The 27,735-nt window shown below is 45.3% G+C and overlaps 1 protein-coding gene across 1 annotated transcript in view; it reads left to right on the forward strand.

Annotated features, from left to right (window-relative positions):
* The window catches only part of GNB5 (G protein subunit beta 5), a 39,773-nt gene that overhangs the window by 744 nt on the left and 11,294 nt on the right, over window positions 1-27,735 (forward strand). The window contains exons 2-5 of the mRNA XM_045900062.3: window positions 9,005-9,141; window positions 12,171-12,212; window positions 14,382-14,458; window positions 19,875-20,007. Coding sequence (XP_045756018.1) covers window positions 9,005-9,141; window positions 12,171-12,212; window positions 14,382-14,458; window positions 19,875-20,007 — 389 coding nt within the window. The remainder of the gene's footprint in view (window positions 1-9,004; window positions 9,142-12,170; window positions 12,213-14,381; window positions 14,459-19,874; window positions 20,008-27,735) is intronic.

The following is a 27,735-nucleotide window of genomic DNA, read 5'->3' on the forward strand; positions in this document are numbered from 1 at the left end:
CTCCATCACTGTTGTGCCTTTGCTCAGTTTTGCTTTTACAAGGAAGCAGACTCTGAGTTAAAACCTCATTTTTTCCAGTCTGCCCCCTGTCCTTGGGGGTGGAGAACCGGATGGGGGGAAAAAAGCAGAGGAGCTTACCAAATCCAATCATTTCATTCATTTAAGGCTGTTTAAGAAGCCTTTGAATGGATGCGGTGCGATTGGCATAAAAGAGCAATAGCAATCGTAAATAAACTTATTTATTGACCACTACCATAATTCAGAAACGGCTCAGTGATTTTTATGAGGGAGCAATTAAATAGCCAGTTTAAATGACTCTTGGTGGGATCCGCTTCCCTTTACCGTCAGATGGTTTGTCCTCAGCAGAGTTTGGGCTCAGGGCCAGGCTTGGGGAAATGGCTTTATCTGCTTATTTTTCAGCTCCGAGGGTGGCAGCTCCCTTTTGCTGAGCACAGCCTCCCCCATGGTACCCTCAGTCACCCCTATACATTGTGCTCCTACCATTCCTATCTGGTGCCACCCCTTTTAAAATCTATTTGGAGACAAAACATGGGGTTCATGCTAGGTCGTTTAGCACCTGGTGCCTTTCTTTGAAAATCACTTGATAGAAGCAGATGACCTGAATCTAGAGTGCACGGTGCTTTCGTAGGGGCCTCCTTTATATCGGAGACACACTAAACCCCTATATCATTTAGGGATATGTCCAGCTACAATTAACTATAAACCTCAAATAAAGTAGCTAAGCAAATTGGGAGTGATTTTCCTTATATAACAGGAAGAATGTCGGTGATCACCAGCTTTGGCTCAGCTGCCCAGTGTGCCATTAGGGACCCAGGCTCCACTGGCATTAGCCCCGTGATTATAATATGACCACCACAGCTCCAAACATAACCTCTGTATCCAGGGCAAGAAGAAGGGGGATTGTGGGCACCAGCTTCTGGCTCTCCTTCCTATCAGGAAAGCAGAAGTTTTCCCCAAAGCCTCCTTTCTCCCAACAGATTTTGTACTTTATTGGCCAGAAGTAGGTCACATAGCTACTGCAAGGGAGGCTGGGAGAGGGAGAAGTGAGCTGGACACATTATCATCCCCAAATAAAGTTGGGTTTCTGTTATCAGCAACGGTAGGGAACAGAAATTGGGAGGCACCAGACAAAAAATTCTGTCTCATTTCACTTTGCAAACTCCTACATTGTGCAGATGCTATGGATGATGCTGTAAGTATGGTGTGGGTGCCTCTGAGGTAGGTCATCTGACTTCTGCATGTTACAGATGAGGAAACTGAGGCACCTCGGGTGAAAGGACTTGCCAGAGGACTGTAGCCAGTGAGTGGTGGGACCAGGATTCCAGCCCAGGCAGTCAGAACTCCAGCCCAGCCTCACTTCAACTCTGTGCCCAACCCCTTTGGGCTCTGTGCAGAGGAGGTTCTCCAGAAACTCTCTTCATCGGCAGTGCAGACTGCCTGCTGGGAACCTCTCAGCCTTTTCTGTGACTTGGGAAATGGCCCTAAGGCAGAGAGATAGTCAAGGTAGAGCTTTTCACCAGGGAACCCCCGTCCTGCCAAGGATGCAGTATCCTCAGAAACCAGGGACCCACAGTGGAAAGACCTATCCTCACCTGCATAGAAGTCAGCATTTTGGAGTTGAAGAGACCAGAAGTCATATGGCCAAGTTCCCCTTTATTTCCCCTGCAGCTTTATTTCCCCCAACACTTCTCCTTTACACCTGTATAATACCTCTGCTCCTTTGAGGCTCCTGTCGTTCAAGTGACATCCTGTTTTCCCCTCCTCCATGCTGCTGGCTCCTGACCTCCCCAGCCAGGCTGCCTCATTTCTTACGGCCTTTGGCACCTAATGTGAGCCTTCCTTTTGACCTAAGCCCTGCCCCGTCCCTGGTGTCTTCAGGGTTCACAAGTGTGACCCTTGTAACACGCTGGCCTCTCGCTCCATCACAGCCTCCTGGATCTCGTTAGCTCTCAGAGCTGCTCCTCCTCTTCTGACCATACCCTCTCCTCCAGAGATCTCCATGATCCATGATCACTGGGCTCTTCTCTCTACCAGTCTCTCAGCCTCTTACTGAGCCTGTCGTTTTTGCATTTTGGTGTTGTTATATAGATGGTCCTGTAACCCCCTACCCTAGCTAGGGAACATATTCAGGCCACAAGCTAAGATGACCAAGGCATCCCGGTTTGCCTGGGACTCTCAGTTTTAAAATGGAAAGTGCTGCATTCTGGAAAACCCGTTAGTCCTGGGCAAACTGGGTTGATCAGCCTTCTATTAGCTCTGACTTGCCCAAATTCTTGCCTAAAAAACACAACAAAATAGCCTGAGCTTGGAGGAAAAGCAAACTTTACCCAACTCCAGACCCTCACGTCTTCAGCTCCCATCCCTTTGACCCTCAGACCAACGTCCATACTGTTGGGCCCTCATCCCCAAGTCAGACCCTTGGCCAACATTAAATAGAGGAAGTGGCTTATATGGGTGGCCCAAGGGGAAGGCAGCCTACATCAAACTCCATAGCCCCAGGCCCCATACCCCTGCCTTTCCCCTTACTCCTCCAGAGCTTCCTCCTCTCTAGATGTTTCCCCTTATTGCCTTCTGCTTACCTTCTACCATAGGTAAGTGTTCCCTTGCTTGATTGTAAGACATTTTAGAATCATGAGGTTATAGTTTTTATTGGTTTCCTATTGCTGTTGTACATATTTCCATAAACATAGGAACTTAAAGCAACATAAATGTATTCTTTTACAGTTCTGGACGTCAGAAGTCTACAGTGGGTCAGCAGGGCTTCATTCCTTCTGGAAGCTTTAGGGGAAAGTCCCTTCCTTGCCTTTTCCAGCTTCTAGAAGCTGCCTGCAATCCTCGGCTTGTGGCCTCACATCGTCTGACCTTTCTGTCATCACCTCACCTTCTTTGACTCTGATCTCCCTGCGTCCCTCTTATAAGGACTCTTGTGATTACAGTGGACCCACCTGTATAAAGCAGGGTAATCATCCCAGCTCAGGATCCTTAACGTAATCACATCTGCAAAGCCCCTTTTGCCGTGTAAGGGAACATATTCACAGGTTCCAAGGATTAAGACATGGACATCTTCGGAGGTCCTATCACAGGCTCTCAAAACTAGAAGGGTCACCTGCTTCAGCCTCAGTCCTCAGGCACAAAAAGTTTCCTTCTCCTCCCTATAACCCTTATGGATGAGGAGACTGTTGAGATCCAGGGAAGGGTAAAGGGAATGTCCTAAGGTTCTGCAGCTACTCTAAGGGAGAATGGGGGAGTAGACGCCAGGGTTCAGGCACCTGGTATTAGCTCTCCTTCTCACTCTGCTAGGCCATCTCTCAGGCAGTTGAGATTTCCATTAAGAAGGGAAAAAAAATCCATGTGTGTGTATGAAAAGATCTCAACATTAAATTTAAAAAGTCCCAAGCAGTATATTTAACATGATCTCATTAGCGTGAACAAGCTTAAACAAATATGCATTTAATTTGTGGCAGGATACGTGAGAAACTTGTTATCTCTAGAGAGGGCCCAGGGGAGTGAGGGGAGGCGGAGGTACTTTTCGATTTATACCCATCTGTGCATTTCCTGCTTTTATAATAAAAAATGAGTACTGGAATGGGAGTCAAGATCAAGAACAAAGAAGAGAATTCAACTTTGAAGAGTCCTTAACTTGAAATTAAACTGAAGAATGATCCAGAAAACAGGCTGAAAGCAGGTCAGGAGGCACACTGTGTTTTTTTCAGCCAGCACGTATGGCAGCCTCGTGGGGCTATGGGGGGCTTCTTCCAGATTCCCAGCCTCTTTGGGGGCAGATTCTAATCTAGTGTAGGAACAAAGCCACTCAAAGAAGATTTATGTAATTTCAAGTACAAATCCAGCTGAAATTTGGTCAAGTTCGCAGGACTTATCATCAGATGCTATTCACTTTTCTATCTGTTCTAAATGTAACTTTGTGAAAGGTTTTATTCTCAAAGGCTATATTATGACTGGAGCCTTGGACTATTCTGATTTTATGGTGTAGGGAGAAATCGAGGAAAACCGAATTTCTGGATTAGTCTGAAGCCAATTTGTTGACTGACTTTTTCTGCGTTCTAAGGAAATAGGCCGCGTGGCCTGAGGCTAGACGTGAGTTTCCCTACAAACTAATCCTCTCCCTGCTGCTTTCGACCACATGCTGCCTGCAGCCATGAGAGGGAACGGAGAGCAAACCTACCTTTCATCTCCTCTCCCTTTGCTTTGGCTCTGCATCCATAATTGCATACAATCTAGCTCACACAAGTGAATCTAGGGCACCATCATAATAAGCTAAGGCCCACTATAACAAATTTAGAAATCTAGACGAAAACAAGCCATTCATAACCCCACCACCCAGGGGTAGCCAATTTTAATATTTTGATATATTTCATAGTTTATGATTTTATGATTGTGCATATTATTTGTGAGCGTACTTGGGATTGTACTAGATTTAGAGTTTGAGCCTAATTTCAATTTAACGCAATGAATTAAATAGTTCCCCGTGTCATTTTGCCATTCTTTTTAATGTCAATATTTTGAAATTATTGTATGGAGCCATATAGTACTCCATCTGAAAGACTGTACCATTGCTTAGCCTATCCAGCTTTTAATTAGGGAATTCTGGGGAGGTTTTTTCTGTGTGTAGCTAATATATGTTTTGGAGCAATTCCAAAATCTCAAGCACAAATGAGGTAATGTGATTGCAGATGTTTTCCTTCCATCCAAGTGTTTGAGGGTTTTGTTTATATCCACTCCATTCAATCCAGGGGTAGAATTAGACAGGATCCATTTTTTTTAATTTTTTTATTTGTAGTTTTTAAAATTGAGGTATAGTTGACACACAATGTTACATTAGTTTCAGGTGTACAACAGTGATTCGATAACTGTAGGTTATGCTCTGCTCACCACAGGTCTAGCTACCATCTGTCATCAGACAACACTAGACAATATCATTGACTGTACTCCCTATGCTGTTATCCTGTTTTATCCCTGTGACTTACTCTTTTTTTCTTTTTTAAATTTAAATCAATTAGCCAACATACAGTACATCATTAGTTTCCAATGTAGTATTCAGTAATTCATCAGTTGCATATAACACCCAGTGCTCCTCACATCACGTGTGCCCTCCTTAATGCCCATCACCCAGTTACCCCATCCCCCCACCCTCCCCGTGACTTATTCATTCCATAACTGGAAGCCTGTACCTCCCATCCTCTTCACCCACTTTGCCCATCCCCCCACCTCCTCCCCTCTGGCAACCATCAGTCTGTTCTCAGTATTTATGGGTCTGCTTCTGCTTTTTGTTTGTTTTGTTCTTTAGATTCCACATATAAGTGAAATCATATGGTATTTGTCTTTCTCTGTCTGACTTCACTTAGCATAATACCCTCTGGGTCTATCCATGTTGTTGCAAATAGTAAGATCTCATTCTTTTTTATAAGAAGTATGCCATTGTGTGTGTTGTGTATATATATATTACATCTTTGTCCATTCATCTATCAATGGACGCTTGGGTTCCAAAATGAATTTTTTAGAAGTAGCTTTGGATAATTTTTCATCCTCCGTTCCTTAGATCTTCTACCAAATGGTGGCCATCAAAGACTGTATATTGGTGCAAAATTTGGGAGGTGATTCAACCTCCCCTTTCCTTACTCCAGTTCCAGTGGATCCTTCAAAGCCAGGTGCCTGTCTCCTGATGGCACACCTGCCAGCAGTCAGCCGGGTTACCTCTGTCCCCGCGCTGCAGCTGCGGTCTGCCCCCTGCAGACCATGAGCTCAGGAAGAGCAGGGACCGTCCTATTCTTTTCTGTACCCGAGCATCCAGCACAGTACTTGGCACATACTCGGGGTTCTAGAGATACCATTCAAGCTGTAACTCTTCAGTTTAACAGATGTGAGATTGGCCAGATAGAAACAGGATGGAGTGGGTGGGGAGTAAACCTATATATGGGAAAGGAAAATGCAGTGAGAAAAAAATAATTAGTAGCTGGAATGTGGTCAGATTCGATTCACATTATATAAGGAGGGCCCCATATCGGTTGGGTGAGTCATCTTTTTAATTCATTAATTTTTTTTTATTTTCATGAGAGGAACATAAAATAGCTGTGGTTGTCCGAACGCTGAACTGGGGAAAGCTGCAATAATATTGACGTGAAGTTTGAAAACAAAACACTAAACAAAATATGCTCACAACTCTGAGCTGGTACAGGCTTATGTAAATGGCCTCTAAGAATTTAGAAAATTTGCCGTCTTTAAACTATATTCAGTATGTTTTTAAGAATGTATCTGTAAAAAACTAGTGTACCATTTGTGGTAATAAAGAATGCAATGTTTTAGCAGAAGTGATAGCATAATAATTGCACATTCATGTAGTACTTTTTCCTTTTTAAGATTTTATTTTTAAGTAATCTCTACACGCAACATGGCGCTTTACCTTACATCCTGGAGATCAAGAGTTGCGCGCTCCACTGACTGAGCCAGCCACGCGCCCCTCATGTAGTACCTTATAGTTCAGCAAGGATTTTTTATAGTTGGGTTTGTTTGTTTTTTTTTAAAGGTTTTATTTATTTGACAGAGAGAGACACAGCGAGAGAGGGAACACAAGCAGGGGGAGTGGGAGAGGGAGAAGCAGGCTTCCTGCAGAGCAGGGAGCCCGATGCGGGGCTCCATCCCAGGACCCTGGGATCATGACCCGAGTTGAAGGCAGACGCTTAACGACTGAGCCACCCAGGCACCCCTATAGTTGGGTTTTCACAGAGACTTTTAACTTGTTCACAGTCTTGTTTTTTTATCACAAAGGAATGGGGCAACTAAACGAAACCAAGACTTCTTGGAGAAGTGGCTGATTCTGGGGCCAGAGCAGGGAAAGAACATGAGCCTGGAATAAGAAATGCTTAGAGAACGGTAGGGACATGTCAGAAGGTCTGGGCGCTTGCTTGACGGGGCTCCCACTGAGCAAATCAGCGACTAGTTGAGCATAAAAATAAATAATAATACTAAAGGGTTATAACCCCTTGAATAAGGTAATCCATGAGTTCCATCTAATATAAATGGACAAATAAATACACTGAAGAGGAGGGGAAGCTCCTTTTATTAGAAAGCCACCTAAAAATGCAGAAGGAATGATGGAATTAGGAGAATCACTTGCCAACCATCATCATCACCCATTCAGGCAAGACTCATGAACAGATGTTAAAAAGAGGGTATTGGAGTTTGATGAGTGACGGGGTATTTGTGGAGTCTCAGAGTATATCCCCACAGGACACTTTTTCATTACAAAAGGCAAAACGGTAACTGCAGTGAAGAAACCCGGCAGACACCACCTCAACTGAATGGTCAGTGGGCACAGTGCCAGTGACGAGCCCAACGGACGACAGGCGCCTCCTGACGGGGCGCACTGGCGGGGACTCAGCGTCCGTCTGTGGCGTTCCTGCCAAACACGCATCACCTGCGTCTGATCTTGAGGAAGCGGCAGACAGGCCCACCCTGGGAAACTCGGTAGCTGGAAACCAAAGAAACATGACAATTGAGGGCAGCACGTGGTCTTGGATTTTCTTTTGCTGTAAAGATATTATTGGGACGATGGAGAGTATCTCAATAAGGTCTGTAGATTGGACATAGCATTGTTCCAGTGTTCATTTTCTGACTTTGATAATATACTGTGGCTATGTAAGAGAGTTCCTTGTTTTTAGGAGATACACAATGCAGTGTTTAGAGAGACGGAGGGGAGGGAGGGAGGGAGGATTTCTGAGAAGGGGCGCTGTTGTCACGGGCTTGAGCCGCAGTCCAGTCCGGCCTTCCCTGCCCCATTTCCGTGAGGGAGGTGGCACTCCCCAGCAAGGGGCAGTGGTTCCTGGGAAGGAAGAGGGCCAGCTGCCTTGCCTCACGCCCCCCATGCTGCGCTGCTCCGCAGAGACACCACGCCTTTCCTGGGCCTGCCCCTTGCCTCGGATGCCCCTTTCCCTCTTTCTCACCTGCCTGGGGGAAAGGCCCAGCTGGGAGGTTTGGAGGTAGGAGAAGTGGAGGGGGGGCGGTTAGGAGCCCCAGTTTTTCCTTCTGGCACAGCCTCTAACTAGAAGGGCAGTGGCACTGCATGAGGGGGCGAAGCCGTGGGGTCCCCCAGCCTCAGTTTCCTCACCTCTGGATGTGGGGCCCGGACGTGACTGTCTCTTCATGGGAACGTGGCTCCTTCTGGGACTCCTCAGTGACAGGCTCAGGAAAGAGGCCGTGGGCCCAACCCCTGCGAGATTCCTCTTTGGAGCTCCTGCCTGGTGTGGGTTGCTCCTGTAGGTCACGTGTTTAGACTTTTAGAATAGTGATCTCCACTGATAGCGGAAGTTTTCAGTAAACGCATTGGTGCGCCATGTGGTGGCTCCCTCGTCCGTTCTTGTCTGCAGCACGGGAATGGAGCCCGGATGTGTCCCAGGCTTGTGCTAGGTGCAGGGCATCAGCTAGGGGTCACGGTGCCTGCTCTCGAGCGGCATGGGTGCACATTCTGCCACCATGGGACAGTTTTTGTAAAGTCACTTTTCCTTGTGATTGGAAAGGTAGGTAAAAGAACCAGAAGCCCCAGCTTCACTCCCAGTTGGTTGTATGAACTTGTTTTAGCCCAAGAACCCCGGTGAGCCTCAGTCTCACTCTGCTGCTCACCCTGCCCACCTCGCAGAGCCGCAGCCCTTCAGTGGGAGAATTCTGTATGGGGGAAGGCAGCCATATGTATATGAGGTAGCCTCATTGTGGATCCCTCGGCACACAGAGATGGAAACGCTTTGCAAGATGTGGGGTATTAAACCCAAAGACAGAATGACAGTGTTGTCTCTACCCTCTCCTGAGTTTAAAGGAGCATAATGAAGGCATAATAGTAAAAAACAAAACCAAAACACACACACACACACACACAAACAGGAGAATCAGAGAAAGACCAATGTCATCCCTTTGCCAGCATATGGCTCAGAATCTGGTCGTTGGTGACGGAACTGATTGTAGTCTGTCCTTCTAGTGCACCAGGTGGCCGAGCGGGTGGAAGCTCTGGGGCAGTTTGTCATGAAGACCAGGAGGACCCTCAAAGGCCATGGGAACAAGGTTCTCTGCATGGACTGGTGCAAAGATAAGAGAAGGATCGTGAGCTCATCCCAGGTATGTGACATCTGCTCTGTGAGGGTGAGCCAGGGTCTGACTTGATAGCTAAAGAAGAAAGAGAGCTTTCCTTTTCAAAAAACCCTGCCTGCTCTTTATGACTCTGCTTATTCTCCACAGGACATGAGTTAGCATAGTGAAGAATTCTCTTGTATACTGTAGAACGTCACTAATTTGGGTAGATTTGGAGTTACGGTAAAAACTAAAACGTGTATTTGAGAAGCCATTCAAAATTTTTTCTTCCTGAGTATACTTCAGGGCTGTATTTGTGAATGAAACCATTTTTTAGATAGTGGGGCTCCCTCCCCCCAAATTGAGGACATAAGTGGTTGTGGCTTCTTTCAGTTTAAGAGTTGCTGGACTCTTTTTACGCCTTAAAGAGCAAATTTAAGACACATATTTTGTAAAGTATAATTTTTCATTTATTTTATCTCGTTAACATAGTTTATTTTACGTCTTACATTACTGTTATCTGTTGCTGCATAACAAATTGCCTCCAAATTCAACAACTTAAAACAACAAATATTTATTATTTCACATGGTTTCTGAGAGCCGGGACTCTGGAGCGGCTTATCTGGGTAGTTCCGGCTCAGAGTCTCTCATGGGGTTACAGTCAAGATGTTGGTCAGGGCTGTGGTCATGACATAGCTCGAGTAGGGCAGAAACTCGCTTCCAAAATGGCTCATTGGCTGGAGACCCTAGTTCTTCACCATGTGGACGTTTTCATAGGGCTGCTTGTAAGATAGTAGCTGGCCTTCCCCAGAGCAAGAGAGGGAGATGGAAGCCGAAGCCATGCCCTCAGAAGTGACATTCCATCACTCCTGCTATATTCCAACCCTGACGTTATGAGGGAGGGGCCTCTACAAAAGTGCGACTATCAGGAGGCTGGTTATCACTGCTTGGTACTTTTTATGTCTATTTTGATGTAACATGCATTGAATATAAAATTATAAACTGAAGTTCTATATTTTTATGGCCAGTTTGGACTCCCCTGCCAACCATCCATACCTTCAGCCCAGCTTTTCCAAAAGACAATATCCAAAAGACAAAATTCCTTTTAAATATAAAAACTGTACATAATCTAAATAATCCACACACTCTAACATCTATGTCAGGCTGTGTTTGATAAGGACAGGTGGTCTTAGTGTCCTAAATTACCTATAGATCTAATATGTCACCTTGTTATTTGCTTTCACTTATGTTCATAAAACATTTTTCTCATGTATTTTACCACATTAAAGAGACACTGAAAAAGAGAACAAAGAAACGCTTTTACTCCCACCACCCTGTCCCAACCATTATTACTATTTTAGAGCATTCCTTTCCAGACTTTTTTTTTCAAAGTGGTTATCACCTAGCCTTTTTGACTTTTCTTATCTTTAAGAGTACAATATATGTTGGATTTTCTGTCACTCATACACTGTTCTTATTAGAGAGGGAGGAGGAACGCTCCATCCATCCACCTCTAACGCAGAGAAAACTAGAAGTGGGGTGGGCGTGGGAGGAAGCTGACAACAGTGGGAACATTCTGGAGCAGACGGAGTGACTCAGAGCAGCCCTTCTCCCTTGAAGGCAGGAGATTAATCAGCCTCACTGCGTGGGGTAGGGTTTGGGGTGGAGGCGGTCTCTCCAGGAACATGAGGCCCTGGTATATAAATCTGTGCTGGTGGAGAGGCCCACATTTGGTTTTATGCCTGATTTTAGCCTCTTGGGTGCCTTCTTCTGTCCAGAGCACAAAGTGGGTGGGCAGTGGGGACAGGCAGGCAGGCGGCATGGTGGAGGAAGCCGCCAGAGGGAACGCCAGCTTGGACAATGCACAAGTCTGTTCCCCGGCACAGCGAGCCGGGCTCCAGGTGCGGAGGACCCCAAGGTACAGGCCTGGAGCTCCTTCCCTCTTCTCTGCCCTGTTATCCAATCTACCCCCTCTGTTGTGTTTGGGCGTTTAGTCAGAGAAATTAGACTAGAAGAACCAGTGTGCTTAGGAGTTTTGAAAGACCCCAGATTGCCCACTTTGACTTTGTTCCTGGGCCCTTCAGTCACACGCAGCGGGAATATGGAAATCGTCCAGTGGATCATGCAAAGGAAGCAACCGTGTCACTTTGGATAATCAGACCTTGCTTGCGCCCCTCAGTGGCACCTCTTCCCCCACCCTCACCTCGTCGTTCACGTTTGGCTCCAGATGGCTTCCGTGATTACAAACACCGAGCCTGCCATGGAGGCTGCCGACTCAGCCATCTTCTTCCTCACAGGCAGAGCCTGGGGGCCCAGAGGACCCACACACCGCGTACCGGGCAGGTGGCCGCACTGTAGGGACCAGGGCTCGTGTGGGTTTGTATTCCATACCCACGATGTCGTGGTGACTCCCCACAGCCCCAGCTCAGGCTGCAGCAGCGGGTACAGTGAAGGTGGCATCGCCAGCCCCGAGCCCAGCCCCCCAGGGCGTCCCCACCGTGACAGACAGGTGACGGACAGGAGTCTCACGTTGTTCCCAGCTTAGGTGTGAACTGTCTGGGTGGGCAAGTTACACTGCTGTCAGGCCCGCGGGGCCCAGAGAAGTGGGCCAGGGATGAGGGTGGGGGCTCTGGCGCAGCGTGCGGGGGGCACAGGAGCCAGGAGGGCTGGTGGGGGTGGCCAGGGAGAACGAAAGAGACCATTAGTTACCTGGCAAGTACCTCGAGGTAATTTCAGGTTTGTCTCACCCCTGTATAGCTTCTTGACAGGGCGTGGGGGGCGACAGCAAGGCACCAAGAGTGAGTGCTCGGTGTCTGGATGGTTAGAAGCCTGAGCATTGCTCTGTAGCTCCACAAGGAGTGTCATGTTGAGAACTGAGCCTTTAATCAGGCGGGACAGTTCAGCCCCCCGTTCTGTCCCCCTTGTTCAAAGGTAGGTTGGAGGTCCTTGACCACCCAGGTACTTACTCTGGCGTCTCCTGCGCGCCATCCAGCTGGACACAGCTCTTCTGAGCGTTCTCGCAGCCGCCTGTGAGCACTGACTGACGGCTCCTAAGCTGTTTACTCTTTTCCCTCCAGGACGGGAAGGTGATCGTGTGGGATTCCTTCACTACTAACAAGGTAAGAGTTTGTCCCTGGCGCATTGAGCAGCACCCCAGGACCCCGGCCCTGTCCTCTTCCCCTCCAGATACCCCCAGGCTCATGGTCATCGGGCTTCTCGGGTGCCCGCCTGGGGATGGAAACCCCAGGAAAGCCCGTCTGTGTTCAGACAGCTCAGCAGCCCGCGGCAGGTCTGTTCCCCTCGAGAGCTGAAACCGCTCCCCCCAGCAGGAGCATGCAGAGCCAGCAGAGAGGGTGCTAACACTTAAAACCGGAAGGGGCCTGGCCTGGCAAACTCCTCACACGCAGGCACGCACGTATTATTTTTCTCCTGAGGGGTGGTAAGAGGTTCCTGAAGCCCCCACTTTCTCTGCCCTCTGTGTCTGTGACCGGACTCTGTAGCACCGTGGACATGAGCAGACAGCGGGGGAGAAGCTGAGGTTGCAGGGGGTTGAGCTGACTATCCAGTGATCTCCTGCAGGTCGGGCCTGGGCGAGCTCGGCTCCAAATTTAACCTGCATTTAGACTCTTAACTAAAGAGAAAGGCCACCGTCTCTGTGGAGGTGTGCTTATAGCCTGCCTCGTGTGCCATTTATGGTAATGACTATTGTGTCTTCAGTCCTGGTTCTGTTATTTATATAAGGAAGGTCTTCTCTTCTTCACTATATAAGACAAAGAGACCTATATCTGCCTCAAACTGAGCAGCATCCATATTCTGCATATTTTTGAATGTGTTTAGTAAGTGTTGTGGTAGGCAGGTGCTACCCAACCTGATCAAGGGGTGGGGGGCCAGAACCACCTTCTGGAGCAGAGTCCCTAATGGTCAGGCCCCTAGGGAATAGTAAAGATGGCAACTTAATGGTTTACAAGGGGCTTTCCCCTCCAGCACCTCCGCCCATGGGAGCCTCTGCTTCTCCCAGCGCACCTTAGCATCTTCAGGAGTGTGTGGGGTTTTTTTGCTTCTGTTTAAGCCTTAGCATGTCCTAGAGCACACACTGCCTGATTTCTGGGGAGCCGTGGTGTTGCCACTGTGGCCCCCGGCAGGGAACATAGTTTTTTCTTGTAAGGAAGGGGGCCTGGGGCGCCTTGTGCTGAGAGTGGCCATTTGCTGCAGTGGGTTATTCTAGGCATCTGAAAGGCTGTAGATTGTGAGTGACAGAATTTCCATGAGCATAACATGAATCATAGCAGGAAAGAACCGGCCTAGAATCAGCTAGTCCCGTCCTCTCCCTTCACCAGTGGCCTGCATGGGGCCACACATCTTGCTGGTGTTGGAACTAGGAACCAGGACCCATGTCTCTCATGGGAAGTAAGACCACAGATGCAGAAGGTTTTGGGTTGTGGCTTTGTTGCCTGTTGGCATGCAGGAGAATGTGGGTGCCCCGACCACCAGCCAGGAGCAGAAACTGCTACACCTAGTTCTCGTTGCCTCCATGTTATGGGGTCTCCGTCCTCTGTGAGCACAACTCAAGATCACCCTGCCCTCCCCCGCCTCCACTCAGACCTTCCCAGGAGTGGTTTCAGGGCCCACAGGGGACAGAGGCTCTTGTATACTCACAGGGCAGCAAACACAACATACGTGTAGAATCATTTAAGAACAGATTTTTAAAAAGGGGGAATCTGAGTAAATAAGGTACAGCATGTAACTGAAGTGAAATTCAGACAGACCTTTCAAAGAAAATGAGCCCCAATATTCATTCAGAAGAACAAGGGGAGTATAACATTAAGAAATAAGTAGGCCACCTGGGTGGCTCTGTCAGTTGAGCATCTGACTCTTGGTTTCGGCGCAGGTCATGATCTCATGAGTCGTGAGATTGAGCCCCACGTTGGGCTCCACACTCAGCAGGGAGTCTGCGTGAGGATTCTCTCTCTCTGCCCCTTCCCCTGCTTGTGTGCTCTCTCTCTCGCTCAAATATATCTTTAAAAAAGAGAAGTAAAACAGTAAGGATATTGTTTTGTTGGCTGAGATTTTTAGCACTTGGAATATACGACATTCGCTTTTGTTGATTCTGGGGGAGCTGAGTCTCCTGTCAGTCTCAGGCTGAGCTTCACCCCACACCCCTGCCCTTTGAAATGGTAATGGGATTTAGCAGGAACTCCAGTCATTTGATTTTGCAAAAACTAAACATTCACACATTTGTGTAGAAGTGCCGCTCTTTCCTTCTATGAAGCTTGCGTTCTGTGTTTCAGGAGCATGCAGTCACCATGCCCTGCACGTGGGTGATGGCCTGTGCATATGCCCCGTCGGGATGCGCCATTGCATGTGGGTAAGTAGGGGCCAAGCAGCTTCTCAGATCTCTGATTAGCCATAAAATACCGTTTGATGGGCAAAAACAAGCAAACAAACTCGAACTTAACTGTTTTTGTTCTTGACCAGTTAAGTGAGGTGTTCAATTCCTTCCTGAACTTCATCAAAAAAGAAACTACACAAATCTCTTTCATACTTATTTTCATTATAGACTGACAGTAGCTTAAGTTTCAAACCTGCCTCCTCTACTCTCAAATGCTGTTGGTGGGGACTATAAATTGGTGCAAACGTTTTGGAAAACATGTTAGTAATGTGTATCAGAACAGAAGCCTTGAAAAATTTATAACCTTTGATCTAGAGATTCCATACCTAAGAACTTGTTTGAAAGGAATGATCCAAAATATAGAAAAGCCATATGAGCAGTAATATTTATTGTAGCACTATTTAAAATAAAGCAAAAAAAGGCAGGGTAGGGAGGAACCATAAGTCCATCAAAGGAAATTATTAAGTGAATTGTGGGACATGAGTTGAAGGGAATATTTTATACAACCATTAAGAAGGAAACTTCTTAATTACAGTAAATCAAAAGAACATCCAGGTTGCTAGGAAGATGGTGTTTTATTTCCTATTCTCCTGGAGCTCAGTTTAACAGAGTTGGCAGTGAGAACTGCAACCAACATAATTCCCTGTCCCTGTGTTAAACAATTCTGGAAAATATCTCTACCATAGGATCCCAGCCATGTTTAGAAAAGAGGCATTAAGTCTGTGATAAACTATACCAAAAAATCCAGTAGTAGTTCCTTGTGGATGATGGGACTATGGGGTTTTCTCTTTTTTATAATTTTCTCTTTTTTTATAATTTTCCATTTTTAAAAATAAGCATATGTCATTTTTATAATCAGGAGAAAGGAGTTTTAATTCAAAAATGAAAACACTTGGCCTCCAAGCAAAGAGTTTGGAGCCTTCTCCAGCCAAGTCACACCAATGGTTGTCCTCAACGTCCCTCCCTTTGAGTGGCTGTCGGGGGCATCTTTCCATTCACTCTCCACGTGCCAAGACCCTGTGTGCCTTTGGAACCCATGTTCACACACATGTATTTCATATTTTCTAATTTTTTAAATAATTCAAAAGTAGGTTGTATTTCCATTTTATAACTGAATGGTAGTATTTATATAAAATTCATCCCATTTACTTCTTGAAAGGATCTGAGGTAAGCACAATAAAAGACACACATACACGCATGATATAGGTAGGTGTATATGTATTTATGTATATGCTATGTACATAATACATTTATTTACATATGTGTGTATACATACACACACACAATAAGGTAAGTGTAAAGGAGTTCGGCCAGCTGTATAATTAGAAGGCGCTGTTCCCACAAAACTTCTGTCACTTCAGATATCAGCCTCAAACCACCCTCAGGTTTGATAATTTGCTGGAACAACCACAGAACTCAGGAAAGTGCTATACTTAGGCTCACAGTTTTCTCACAGTGAAAGGATACAAATTAGAACCAACCAAAGGTGGTGCCCAGGGCAGAGTCCAGGCAGGGTCTAAACCTGGAGCTTCCAGTTGTCCCGTCCCTGTGGCGTCATGGACGGCGTTACCTCCTCCTGGTCTCCTGGCCTCCTGGCCACCATGCGTGATGATTCACAGAGCATTAACCACCAGGGAAACTTGCCTGAGTCTTTCATGTCCACAGTTTTTCCTGGGGCTCAATCACATACGGCCCATGTGGCTGACCCTCAGTCTCCAGTGTGTCCTAGAGGTTTAGGCTAATGCCTTTAGTTTCTGGTTCCTGTGAGGAGGTCAGAACTCACAGTGCATGCCCTAAATCATACTGTGAGACTATGTGTGAGCCAAAACTGTTCTCCCATTAGGCAGCCCATTCCAGGGCCTCAGAGATGACCTCCCAGCAGCCAAGGGCAAAAGCTGACCTCTCATTAGGTAAGATCAGTTCTTACTCATTAGGAGTAATAAATACTCTACATTTTAAAAAACTCCAGGGTAATATGTTTCTAACTGGGCATTAATGTTAGCAGATGCATAGAGCTGAAGGAGTTACATCATTTCTCAATATTTTATACTGAGATATCTGCTATCTGGTTCTGTGTTACAAAAAGAACATATTGGGTAGATCCTTCTTCTGTATGCAATGGATATAATAACATAGTGAACAATGTCTTTATTTTTTTAGAGAGAGCAAGCAAGTGGGGGGAGGAGCAGAGGGAGAGAATCTCGAGCAGAGGGAGAGAATCTCAAGCAGACTCCCTGCTGAGCGCAGAACCCAATGCAGGGCTCCATCTCCTGACCCTGAGAGCATGACCTGAGCCAAAATCAAGAGTCGGCCACTTAACCAACTGAGCTGCCCCAGGCACCCCGTGAACAATGTCTTTAACAGTAGTTTGGAAAATGGTTCTGTCAGCTATTTCTTATTTGAACCCAGTGAGAAAATTTCCATGAGGGAGGGGGGTAGGCGGGAAAGAGAATAATTTTACAAGGCCCAGGTAGACAGGTTTGTGGTGACAGCCTCCTCAGAGAGGAGGAATGGCTGGTGTCTTCTTGTCCGTCGTATCTGTCTCCCGGCCCTGCCATGTGATACATAGTCAGTGCCTGCACTGACTGCCTCACAAGCAGAGGGAGTTCAAGCTGTGAATACTGGTGTAATATTAACAAATATTTAAAATATGGGGTCCAGGGGCGCCTGGGTGGCTCAGTCGTTAAGCGCCTGCCTTCGGCTCAGGTCATGATCCCAGGGTCCTGGGATCGAGCCCCGCGTCGGGCTCCCTGCTCGGCGGGAAGCCTGCTTCTCCCTCTTCTACTCCCCCTGCTTGTGTTCCTCTCTCACTGTGTCTCTCTCTGTCAAATAAATAAATAAAATCTTTAAAAAAATAAATAAAATATGGGGTCCAGTGGATGAGGAAAGAGCATCAGAAACTAAACTGAGCAGGGGCGCCTGGGTGGCTCAGTCGTTGAGCATCCGACTCTTGGTTTTGGCTGGAATCATGATCTTGGGGTTATGGGATCGAGCCCTGCCTCGGGCTCTGAGTCTGCTTGAGAGATTGTCTCTCTCCCTCTCCCTCCCGCTCTGCCCTTCCCCCACTCGTTCTCTCTCTCTCTCTCTCTCTCTCTCAAATAAAATCTTTAAAAAAAAAACTAAACTGAGCAAAACTGAATCCCCATCTTTGACAAAAGCACCTGCTCAGACCTTCCCTAGAACTGTCAAGAGCCACTGTGATTAACTTGCCTAGTTATCTAGTGATGATCTAATGTGGTCTTTCTCAATCATGGCTTTGTGACAGCCCTGTAACTCCGTGATCATACAAACCCACACCTCCACCACATTCTCTCCATTTTTTTTAAGGGGAGAACAGGGATATATTTATCTCCATCTGTCTGACTAGTGGGTCTATTTCTTAGTTGGTGCCAAACTTGAAAGCTGAAATCCCCTTCTCAAAAAATTGTGTTAATTGCCTTTATTTAGATATAAGTATTTTTTTATTTGAAAGCCATATCTGAAAGAGGACTTCACTCAGGTATTGTATACTTGATATGAACAACAGTTCACAAGGCAATGGACCAGGTGTCCTGGGGAATTGAAAGATGAATAGGACATAGTGCCTGCCTCCAAGCAAGTGGAATATAAAAATGACAGTAATGACCACTTACTGAGACTCTATTGTATGTCAAGGGCCATTTGAACTCTTTATAGAATCTTCACAACAGCCCCTTGTGATTGTGGGATCCACTCCATTTTATCCACTCCATATCGACTTTATAGTCAAGGAAGCTGAGGCTCAGAGAACCTAAAAAAACCTAACCAAGATCACAAAATGAGTTAGATACTAAAGCTAAGATTCAACACCAGATGCGAATAACCCTAAGTAATGGGTATCCCAGCAGAGCTACAGAAATTACTCTGAAGCTTCAGCACAGGAGAATGCCTACCACCTCAAGGGTCCGGGGAAGCCCATAGTCCACAGCATGCTGGTTCAATGTCACAGCCTAACTACAAATCGTTCTCACCCACAAGCTTATGAATTACTGGTAAGAGACTTCCCAAGTCCACACCTGCCCCCTTGAGCAGTTGGAAAGGCTAAGGGGGTCCCTAGCATCCCCAGGGCATCAGAAGAGTGTCCTCCTCCTAAATGTCATTGCCCATTAAGAAGAAGCAGGGCTCCTCGCAGTAAGGCTGATCGTAGGTCTGGGGCAGGAAAAGGATAAAGTGAGCCTAGGATATTTTCTCGTTCCAGAAAGCAAGGAAACATTCAAGGATCAATGGGGTCATATCCAACAGAAACGAGCTGCTTGCAGGGGCCTTCCACTGTCCAAATGTGAGCATCACATGGGGTAGTGGTAGTAATGGCTCATAACAGACTTGAAGAGAAAAAAAAAACCCGTGGGTGTACAGGGATAATGAGGGAAGGGGGAAGTTTTTCTCTACAGAAAAATATCAGCTAACAAATGCAGAAGGAATGATCGAATCAGAAGGGCACCATTTTGTACTCCTAAAATAATATTTGATTCAAACAATGGTAATCATGCTAAAGCCATTGCATGAAAGGCTGTTGTGAAGCAGGATATTCACATGTCTCGAAGTGTCAAACCCTAATTACTAATTACAAGCAAGTCATATTTCCCATGCAGTGATCTAGTGCTCCCCACTTTGGCCAAGTGATCAAAGTTGGCGTCACCAATCTTGAGACAGTAGTCCTCACAAATCTCCTGGAGTGAAGCAGCAAGAAAGAGAAAGAAGTACACAGTATCACCTGTATGCTAATATTACCAAAAATGTTTACCTGAATATGACCATTAAGAAACAGTGTGACAAATGCAGAGTATGTGACATTCCACAAGACCGTTGGCCTAAGATCTCTTATCATGAACAACAAAAACAGAGGTGGAGGGTCTGTTCTAAATTAAATGGTCTTAAAAAGCTATAAAAACTGAATGCCATGTGTGAACCTTGATTGGGCCCTGGATCCTGGGGACAACTGGGAAAAATTGAATACGGATGGCTGACTACACCATGTTATGGAATTTGTGTTAGTTTTCTCAGATGTGAGAATGATCTAGTGGCTACTTAGGAGAATGTTCTATTTTTTTTAGAAGATGTAAAATTCGCAAATTGAAGTATGTAGATGTAACATGTCATGTCTGCATTTACCTTCAAATGGGTTCAGAATTTGCTCCCACAAATATGACAAAAGGCTAAGTTAGTGAATGTAGGTGAAGGGATCTGGGTGCTCATTGTACTGTTTTTCTTTCAGTTTTACAGTACATTTGAAAATCTTCAAAGTTGGGGGGAAAGTTTACAATACATCATGCTGCCAAAGGAAAACATTTTGAAAAGTTTGCGTGAAGGAGAGTGTATAGGTGTATTCTGTTGCCTTATATTAGCATCTGTCACTTCTTTCTTTCCATGCTAGTGGTTTGGATAATAAGTGTTCTGTGTATCCACTGACGTTTGACAAAAATGAAAACATGGCTGCCAAAAAGAAGTCTGTCGCTATGCACACCAACTACCTGTCGGCCTGCAGCTTCACCAACTCAGACATGCAGGTGAGGAAACGGCCGTGTGGTGGGTCAGCCTGCCGGGGAGCACGGGAAGTGGCAGAGGACCAAGGAGGGGTGGCAAGGAGAGGAAGCTTTCCAGTGTCCCCTCTATTATTATTATTATCATCTTATGCAAGTATAGTTAACATATAGCGTTGTATTAGTTTCAGATGCACAATATAATGATTAAATAATTCTATGCATTTCTCACTGCTCATCATGATAAATGTGCTCTTAATCCCCTTTATTTCATGCATCCCTCCTCTCTGGCAACCACCAATTTGTTCTCTGTATTAAGAGTCTCTTTTTTGGCTTGTCTCTTTTTTTTCCCATTTGTTTTGTTTCTTAAATTCCTCATGTGAGTGAAATCGTATGGTATTTGTCTTTCTCTGACTTATTTCACTTAGCTTTATAATCTCTAGCTCCATGCATGTTTTTGCAAATGGCAAGATCTCTTTCTTTTTTATGGCTGAATAATATTCCAATGTGTGTGTGTATTTATCTGTCTATATCTCTATCTGTATCTGTAGACCACATCTTCTTTATCCATTCATCTATGGATGGACACCTGGGTTGCTTCCATAATTTGGCTATGATAAATAATGTTGCAATAAACTTTGGGGTGCATGCATCTTTCTTAATTAGTGGGGTAAAATAACCTAGCAGTGGAATTACTGAATCATAGGGTAGTTCTATTTTTAACTTTTTGAGGAACCTCCACACTCTTTTCTTCTGTGGCTGCACCAATTTGCAGCCTTACCAATTTGCATTCCCACCAAGGGTAGAAGAGGGTCCTTTTTCTCCACATCCTGGCCAGCACTTGTTATTTCTTGTGGTTTTGATACTAGCCATTCTCACAGGTGTGAAGTGATATCTATTGTAGTTTTCATTTGCATTTGCCTGACGATGAGTAAGGTTGAGCATCTTTTCATGTGTCTCCACCTACATGTCTTCTTTGGAGAAATGTCTATTCAAGTCCTCTACCATTTTTAACTTGGATTATTTGGGTTTTTTGGTGTTGAGTTGTGTAAGTTCTTTCTGTATTTTGGATATTAACCCCTTATCAGATATGTCATTTGCAAATATCTTCTCCCATTCAGTAGGTTATCTTTCTGTTTTGTTGATCGTTTCCTTCAATGTGCAAAAGTCTTTTATTTTGGTATAATCCCAATAGTTTAATTTTGGTTTTGTTTCCCTTAGAAAAGACATATTTAGAAAAATGTTTATATGGCCAATGTCAGAGAAATGACTGCCTATGTTGTCTTCTAGGAATTTTATGGTTTCAGTTCTTATGTTTAGGTCTTTAATCCATTTTGAGTTTACTTTTTGTGTATGGTCTAAGAAAGCGGTCCAGTTTCATTCTTTTCCATGTAGCTGTCCAGTTTTTCCAACACCATTTGCTGAAGACACTGTCTTCTTTCCATTAGATATTCTTGCCTCCTTTCCTATCTATTAATTGACCATAAAAGCTTGGATTTATTTCTGAGCCCTCTATTCTGTTCCATTTATGTGTTTTTTTTTGTACTAGTACCATAATGCTTTGATTACTACAGCTTTGTAGTATATCTTGAAGTCAGGGATTATGATACCTTCATCTTTGTTCTTCTTTCTGAAGATTGCTTTGGCTATTTGGGGTCTTTTGTGGTTCCATACAAGTTTTAGGATTGTTCTAGTTCTGTGAAAAATGTTGTTGGTATTTTAATAGGGTTTGTATTAAATCTGTAGAGTGCTTTGGGTAATATGGACATTTTAACAATATTGGTTCTAGAGCATGGAATATCTTCCCATTTGTGTTGTCTTCAGTTTCTTTCACTGATGTTTTATAGTTTTCAGAGTACAGGTCTTTCACCTCCTTGGTTAAGTTTATTCCTAGGTATTTTGTTCTTTTTGGTACAATTTTAAATGGGATTATTTTCTTAAGTTCTCTTTATGCTGCTTCATTATTAGTGTATAGAAATACAACATATTTGTGTGTATTAATTTTGTATCCAACTTTACAGAATTCATTTTATCAGTTTTCATAGTTTCTTTGCTGGAATCTTTAGGGTTTTCTATATACTCTCATGTCATCTGTAAATAGTAACAATTTAACTTCTTCCGTACCAATTTGGATGCCTTTTCTTTCTTTTTCTTGTCTGATTGCTGTGGCTAGGACTTCCAGTATTATGTTGAGTAAAGGTGGTGGGAGTAGACATCTTTGTCTTGTTCCTGATCTTAGAGGGAAAGCTCTCAGTTTGATGTTAGCTGTGGGTTTTCATGGAGTATGATGTTAGCTGTGGGTTTTCATTGATGGCCTTTATTATGTTGAGGTATGTTCTCTCTAAACCTACTTCACTGAGAGTTTTTATCATGAATAGATGTTGAATCTTGTCAAATGCTTTTTCTGCATCTACTGAGATGATCATACAGTTTTTATCCTTTCTCTTGTTAATGTGATGTATCATGTTGATTGGTTTGTGAATATTGAACCACCGTGCATCTCTGGAATAAATCCTATTTGGTCATGATTTTTTAATGTATTGTTGGATTCAGTTTGCTTAGATTTTTGTTGAGGATTTTTGCATTTATGTTCATCAGAGATATTGGCCTTTAGTACTCTTTTTTTGTAGTGTCTTTGTCTGGTTTTAGTATTAGGGTAAATGCTGGTATTGTAGAATAATTGGGAGCTTTCCTTTCTCTTCTATTTTTTGGAACAGTTTGATTGAATAGGTATAAGCTCTTCTTTAAATGTTTGGTAAAATAAACCTGTGAAGCCATCTGGTCCTGGACTTTTGTTTTTCAGTTTTGTTTTGTTTTGTTTTTTAATTACTGATTTAATTTCATTGCTAGTAATCCATCTGTTCAAATTTTCTATTTCTACTTGATTATGTTTTGGGAGTTTATGTGTTTCTAGGAATTTATCCATTTCTTTTAGATTATCCAATTTGTTGGTATATAATTTTTCATAATATCCTTTTATAATCCTTTGTGTTTCTCTAGTGTCAGCTTTTATTTTTTCTTCTTCTCCTTCATTTCTGATATTATTAATTTGAGTTCTCTCTCTTCTTTTTTGATGAGTCTGGCTAAGGGTTTATCAATTTCGTCGATCTTTTCGAAGAACCATCTCCTGGTTTCATCAATGTGTTCTATTGTTTTTATAGTTTCTATGTCATTTATTTCTTTTCTAATCTTTATTATTTCCTTCCTTCTACTGGCTTTGGCCTTTGTTCTTCTTCTAGCTCCTTTAGGTGTAAGGTTAGGTTGTTTATTCAAGATATTTCTTGCTTCTTGAGGTACACCTATATTGCTATAATTTTCCCTCTTAAGACAGCTTTGCTGCATCCTAATGATTTTGGACAGTTGGATTTTTATTTTCATTTGTCTCTTTAATTTCTTAGTTGACCCATCCATGATTTATTAGCCTGTTACTTAGCCTCCATGTAGTTGTGTTCTTTCCAGATTTTTTTGGTGATTTATTGTGCTCAACTGTTGTGCTTAGAAAAGATGAATGATATTTCAATCTTTTTAAATTTATTGAGACTTGTTTTGTGGCCTAACGTGTGATCTGTTCTGGAGAATGTTCTTTGTGCACTTGAAAACAGTGTGTATTCCACTGTTTTTGGATGGAATATTCCAAATATATGTTAGGTTCATCTGGCCCAATGTATCATTCAAAGCCTCTGTCTCCTTGTTCATTTTCTGTCTGGATGATCTATCCATTGATGTAAGTGGAGTGTTAAAGTCCCATATTATTATTATATTTCTGTATATTTCTACACAGTTCTTCCTTTGTGTCTGTTAATAGTTGCTTTATGTATTAGGTGCTCCTCTGTTAGGTGCATAGATATTTACAATCATTCTATCTTCTTGTTGGATTTTTCCCTTTGTGATTATGTAGTGCCCTTCTTTGTCTCTTGTCATAGTCTTTGTCTTAAAGTCTGTTTTGCGCAATGTAAGTATTGCTATTCTGGTGTCTTAACAGGAGAGGTATGCTCTAGCAGCTGGCTCTAAGAGGAACCTCCTGTTGTTTCTCATTGGTTATCATTATTATTTTTAATAAATCAAAAATGGGGGAAGTCGGCACAATTAATTAATGACAGAGCTGTATTAAACATCCTCTAACTGACTTGGTGGTCGTGGGAGTGGAACAGAGAACCTTCAGAGGGGGTGGAAATTCCTACCTGGCAGTCTGAGTGGTGGTTCCAATGTGCTTACATGTGTAAAACTTTAATGAGCTGCTGAGCTTCAGAGTTGTGCATTTTATACACCTCACTATACCTACTTTACACTTGTGTTTTAACAAATGCCAAAAGAAAAAGCTTTCAATAGTAAATCTATTCCCTACTTTGAATAAACTACAAGGTGAAAACAATACAACTTCAACACTCTAAGTTTCTTAACAAGTCATAAAAGAATTCTCAGTTTATTCATTCATATCTATTTAGCAAATCTTCATAGGTGCCCACCACCCACATTGCCAGATTCCACCGGTTCTGGGGGTGGACTCGCTCACACTCGGGCTCTGTTCTCAGGACCTTCATGGAAACCCTCTGTGACTGAACAGTGGGGGAAGCTGAGAGCTCAGAATGGGAGGGGTGGTTGCAAACTTGCTGCAAAGGGCTGCCTGAGCCAGGCTTGGAGGGCGAGGATGTGGCCAGGCAAGCGTGAGGGCAGCCCAGAGGGAGACAGGCAGCCTGCGAGGTGGGCAGGGCTGGGTCACAGGGCCCCCTGAGTCTGGCCTGACGCTACAGATGGGCAAGGAGCCATTTGCAGGTGCCAGGTCAGATTTGGGTTCCTTTTAAGGAGGAGAGCATCTGAGTCAGATTAAAGCCTTCCACGACCCACTCTGGTTTCAGCTGACTGGGGTCAGAAGGGGAGGCGAGGCTGGCGGCGGGGAGACCAGGTGACTGGGTAACTGTTTAATTGCCGAGCAGAGGGGTGTTCGGACTCGGAGTGGGGTGTTTGCCCCTGTCGTTTGCCACCAGGATTCTCACAGACCTGTACAGTAGGGGGCGCTGTGGCCCGGGCCGGCTGGCAGAAGACTGGTGTTAAACCTACACATTCCCTACCTTCCAACAGAAATGACTGACAGTGAGTTAGAGGCTCTGTTTTGTGCATTTATTGCGATGAGTGGTTTTTAAATTCAATTTTTACTTATAATGAAGATCACAAAATTATTAAAAGTATTTTTTTTAATTTTTTTACTATTAAGAATTTACTTGTAACTTTTAAAAACTATTCATCTCTTTGGTTGAAGAATATGGTGTGGAAAATTCACAAATTCAAGAGCTAGACTGAGGTTATCGTTTAAAGCAGACTGTTTGGGTGTCCCAAAAAAGATGGGAGATTATTGGCCCTTTGCAAGTATTAGGACTGGAATGGGTGTGGCCCAGGAGACATTGAACAGAATTACAGCATATTATAAAATCTAAGTACCCAAATTAAGACCCAGTCCAAGTCTTGTGCGTTCATAAGCTAACTTTTACCAGCCTAGATCATCTTGTTGGTTGTACCAGGCCACTTGAAAGAAGCCAGGGATGCAGGGAGTCCCACAAACAGTGGCAGAAGCTTTGCAGCCTTGGAGATTCCCCACGTTTGCGAGCTGCGCCTGAGAGGGAGCTTTGAGGTGGGCCTTGGGGGCCACGCCCAAGAAGCCTAAGCTCTCTGGACCTCACCCAGCTCTTGCTCCAGGGCTGAGCTCCAAAGCGGCTTCTCCTGGCTGCAAGCAGAGTCTAGGTCTCCCCAGACTGCCTGGCAGGAAACGTGCTCCAGATAGGGCAGCCAGCAGGGCACCAGGCCAGGGTGGGAGTAGAGTCCCCTCCTTGTAATGTGTATCTCTCCTGCAGAGAAAAGGAGATTCTTTTCGAGTGCTAGGCCCAGCGTGTAAGAGAGAAGGGAAGAGAACAGAAAAGAAGGAGAGGAGAAGAGAAAACCAGCAGCAGGAGGAATTTGGTGGTGCAGGGAGGTCGGTGGGGGCACAGGAGGCTAGCAGTCCTTAAGGCTGCCTGCCGCTCATTTCCTTTCCTCAGTCATCTCCACCCACCGAGGGCCTTCTCTGGGGCAGTGACACTGCACGAGTCACTTCCTGCACTGTCTTATCGCCTCATCCGGGCCCTGTGCGCGGCAGGAAGGTGGGGAGCAGGGAGGCTGTGCCATCCAGGGCTTAGCCCTTGTGGATCCCCCAGCCCGTGGCTGCTCAGGACAGGCTGTCCCGGGCTCTGCAGTGCAGTCAGCTGGGTCCCAGAGGCCGTGAGGCCTGCATCTCCGCTGCCTTTCCCCCAGCCCCATGAAGCTGTGCTCAGCCTGAGCCCAAGCCGTGGGCGCACGCACACACACACACACACACATACACAGTCTCGGGCTGTGACCCTAAGTCCACCCAGGCACCGCGGCGTTCCTCTCACTGTATGGGTGGACTTTGTACTTGTAAGTTTACAGAAGCGGCTTGAGAGGTGGCTGCAGGGACCTTGACACAGTTTCCTAAAATCTGCCTTTGATCTTATCATCTCACTTGGAAGCTTCCCACAGCTCCGTCTTGCCTACAGGCTGAAGTCCTCACGCTCTCATTGTGTGCAGAGGTAGGCCTCCACCTGGCCAGCTCTCCCACATCCTTGGAGCAGCTCAGATGTTGCCAGAATGGGTTTGCTGTCTGTGCCTTGGGCCTGCCTGGATCTAAGCACTTCTCACCCTATCGTGAGTCATCACTGTCTTGTCTGCCGAGGTCCTCGGAAAAACTTGCTCTCCAGAAGTGCCAACCTTCTTAGACCTCCTGCGGCAAGGGAGAACCCCAACTCGGCAGACTCTCCATAGCATCTCAAAATGAGAAAATCAGGGAAGGGTACTCGGAGGGCTTGGGGGGCCAAGCTGGGTGATTTTTTTTTTTTTTAAAGATTTTATTTATTTATTTGACAGAGAGAGACACAGTGAGAGAGGGAACACAAGCAGGGGGAGTGGGAGAGAGAGAAGCAGGCTTCCCGCCGAGCAGGGAGCCCAATGCGGGGCTCGATCCCAGGACCCTGGGATCGTGACCTGAGCCGAAGGCAGACGCTTAACGACTGAGCCACCCAGGCGCCCCCAAGCTGGGTGATTTTAAGGTGGGTCTCTCAAGGCAGGAAACTGGCTACGACATTACTAGCTTTGGATTGGTGGGCCCCGAAAGGTAAGGGTCCTGCTGTGAGTCTGGGCGAGCAAGCTGTTAGTCTTGGTAAGTCGTTTCGTTGGTTCACAGTCTTACCTCACAGGAGCAGGTGTATCCTGCCAGGCCGCTAGATTGTTTTCACTTGGTCTCAGTATTGCCTCGCAGAGCTCCAGGAAAGTGTGCCTGGGCTCGGAATTGTTTAACACAGGGGCAGGGAATTCGGTTGGTGTCAGGTCTTACTGCCGGTTCTGTCCAACGGCCCTCCGGGAGAGCAGGACCGAGACACGATCTCTGTGCGAGCCCTAATTAATGCCTATTAGCAGAGCACCTGGGTGTCGTCAGCACCCAGCAGGTGCTTGCTGAATCTGTGAGGGCTTGCATGTGGCCCTCTCGGGGGCCCTAGGACCGTCTAGGGCCCTGCCTCACTCTGGGGGGAAGCAGCCGCAGGGGCACGTGTCTGACGGGGCGCACTGCTCAGCGCTGCTACCAGCTGAGGGTTTATGAGAATGCTGGGGCCTCGGGCCCCTACCCCAGATGCAATATTAGCAAGCAGCCCGGTGGCTGGGGAGCACGTTAAGATCTGAGAAGCACTCAAAGTGTCTGGCCTGCTCGTGGGG

The sequence above is a fragment of the Mirounga angustirostris genome, unplaced genomic scaffold (genome assembly GCF_029215605.1).
Source record: "Mirounga angustirostris isolate CCGP_5_RB_7025 unplaced genomic scaffold, mMirAng1.0.hap1 SCAF_9, whole genome shotgun sequence".
Lineage (NCBI taxonomy): Eukaryota > Metazoa > Chordata > Mammalia > Carnivora > Phocidae > Mirounga > Mirounga angustirostris.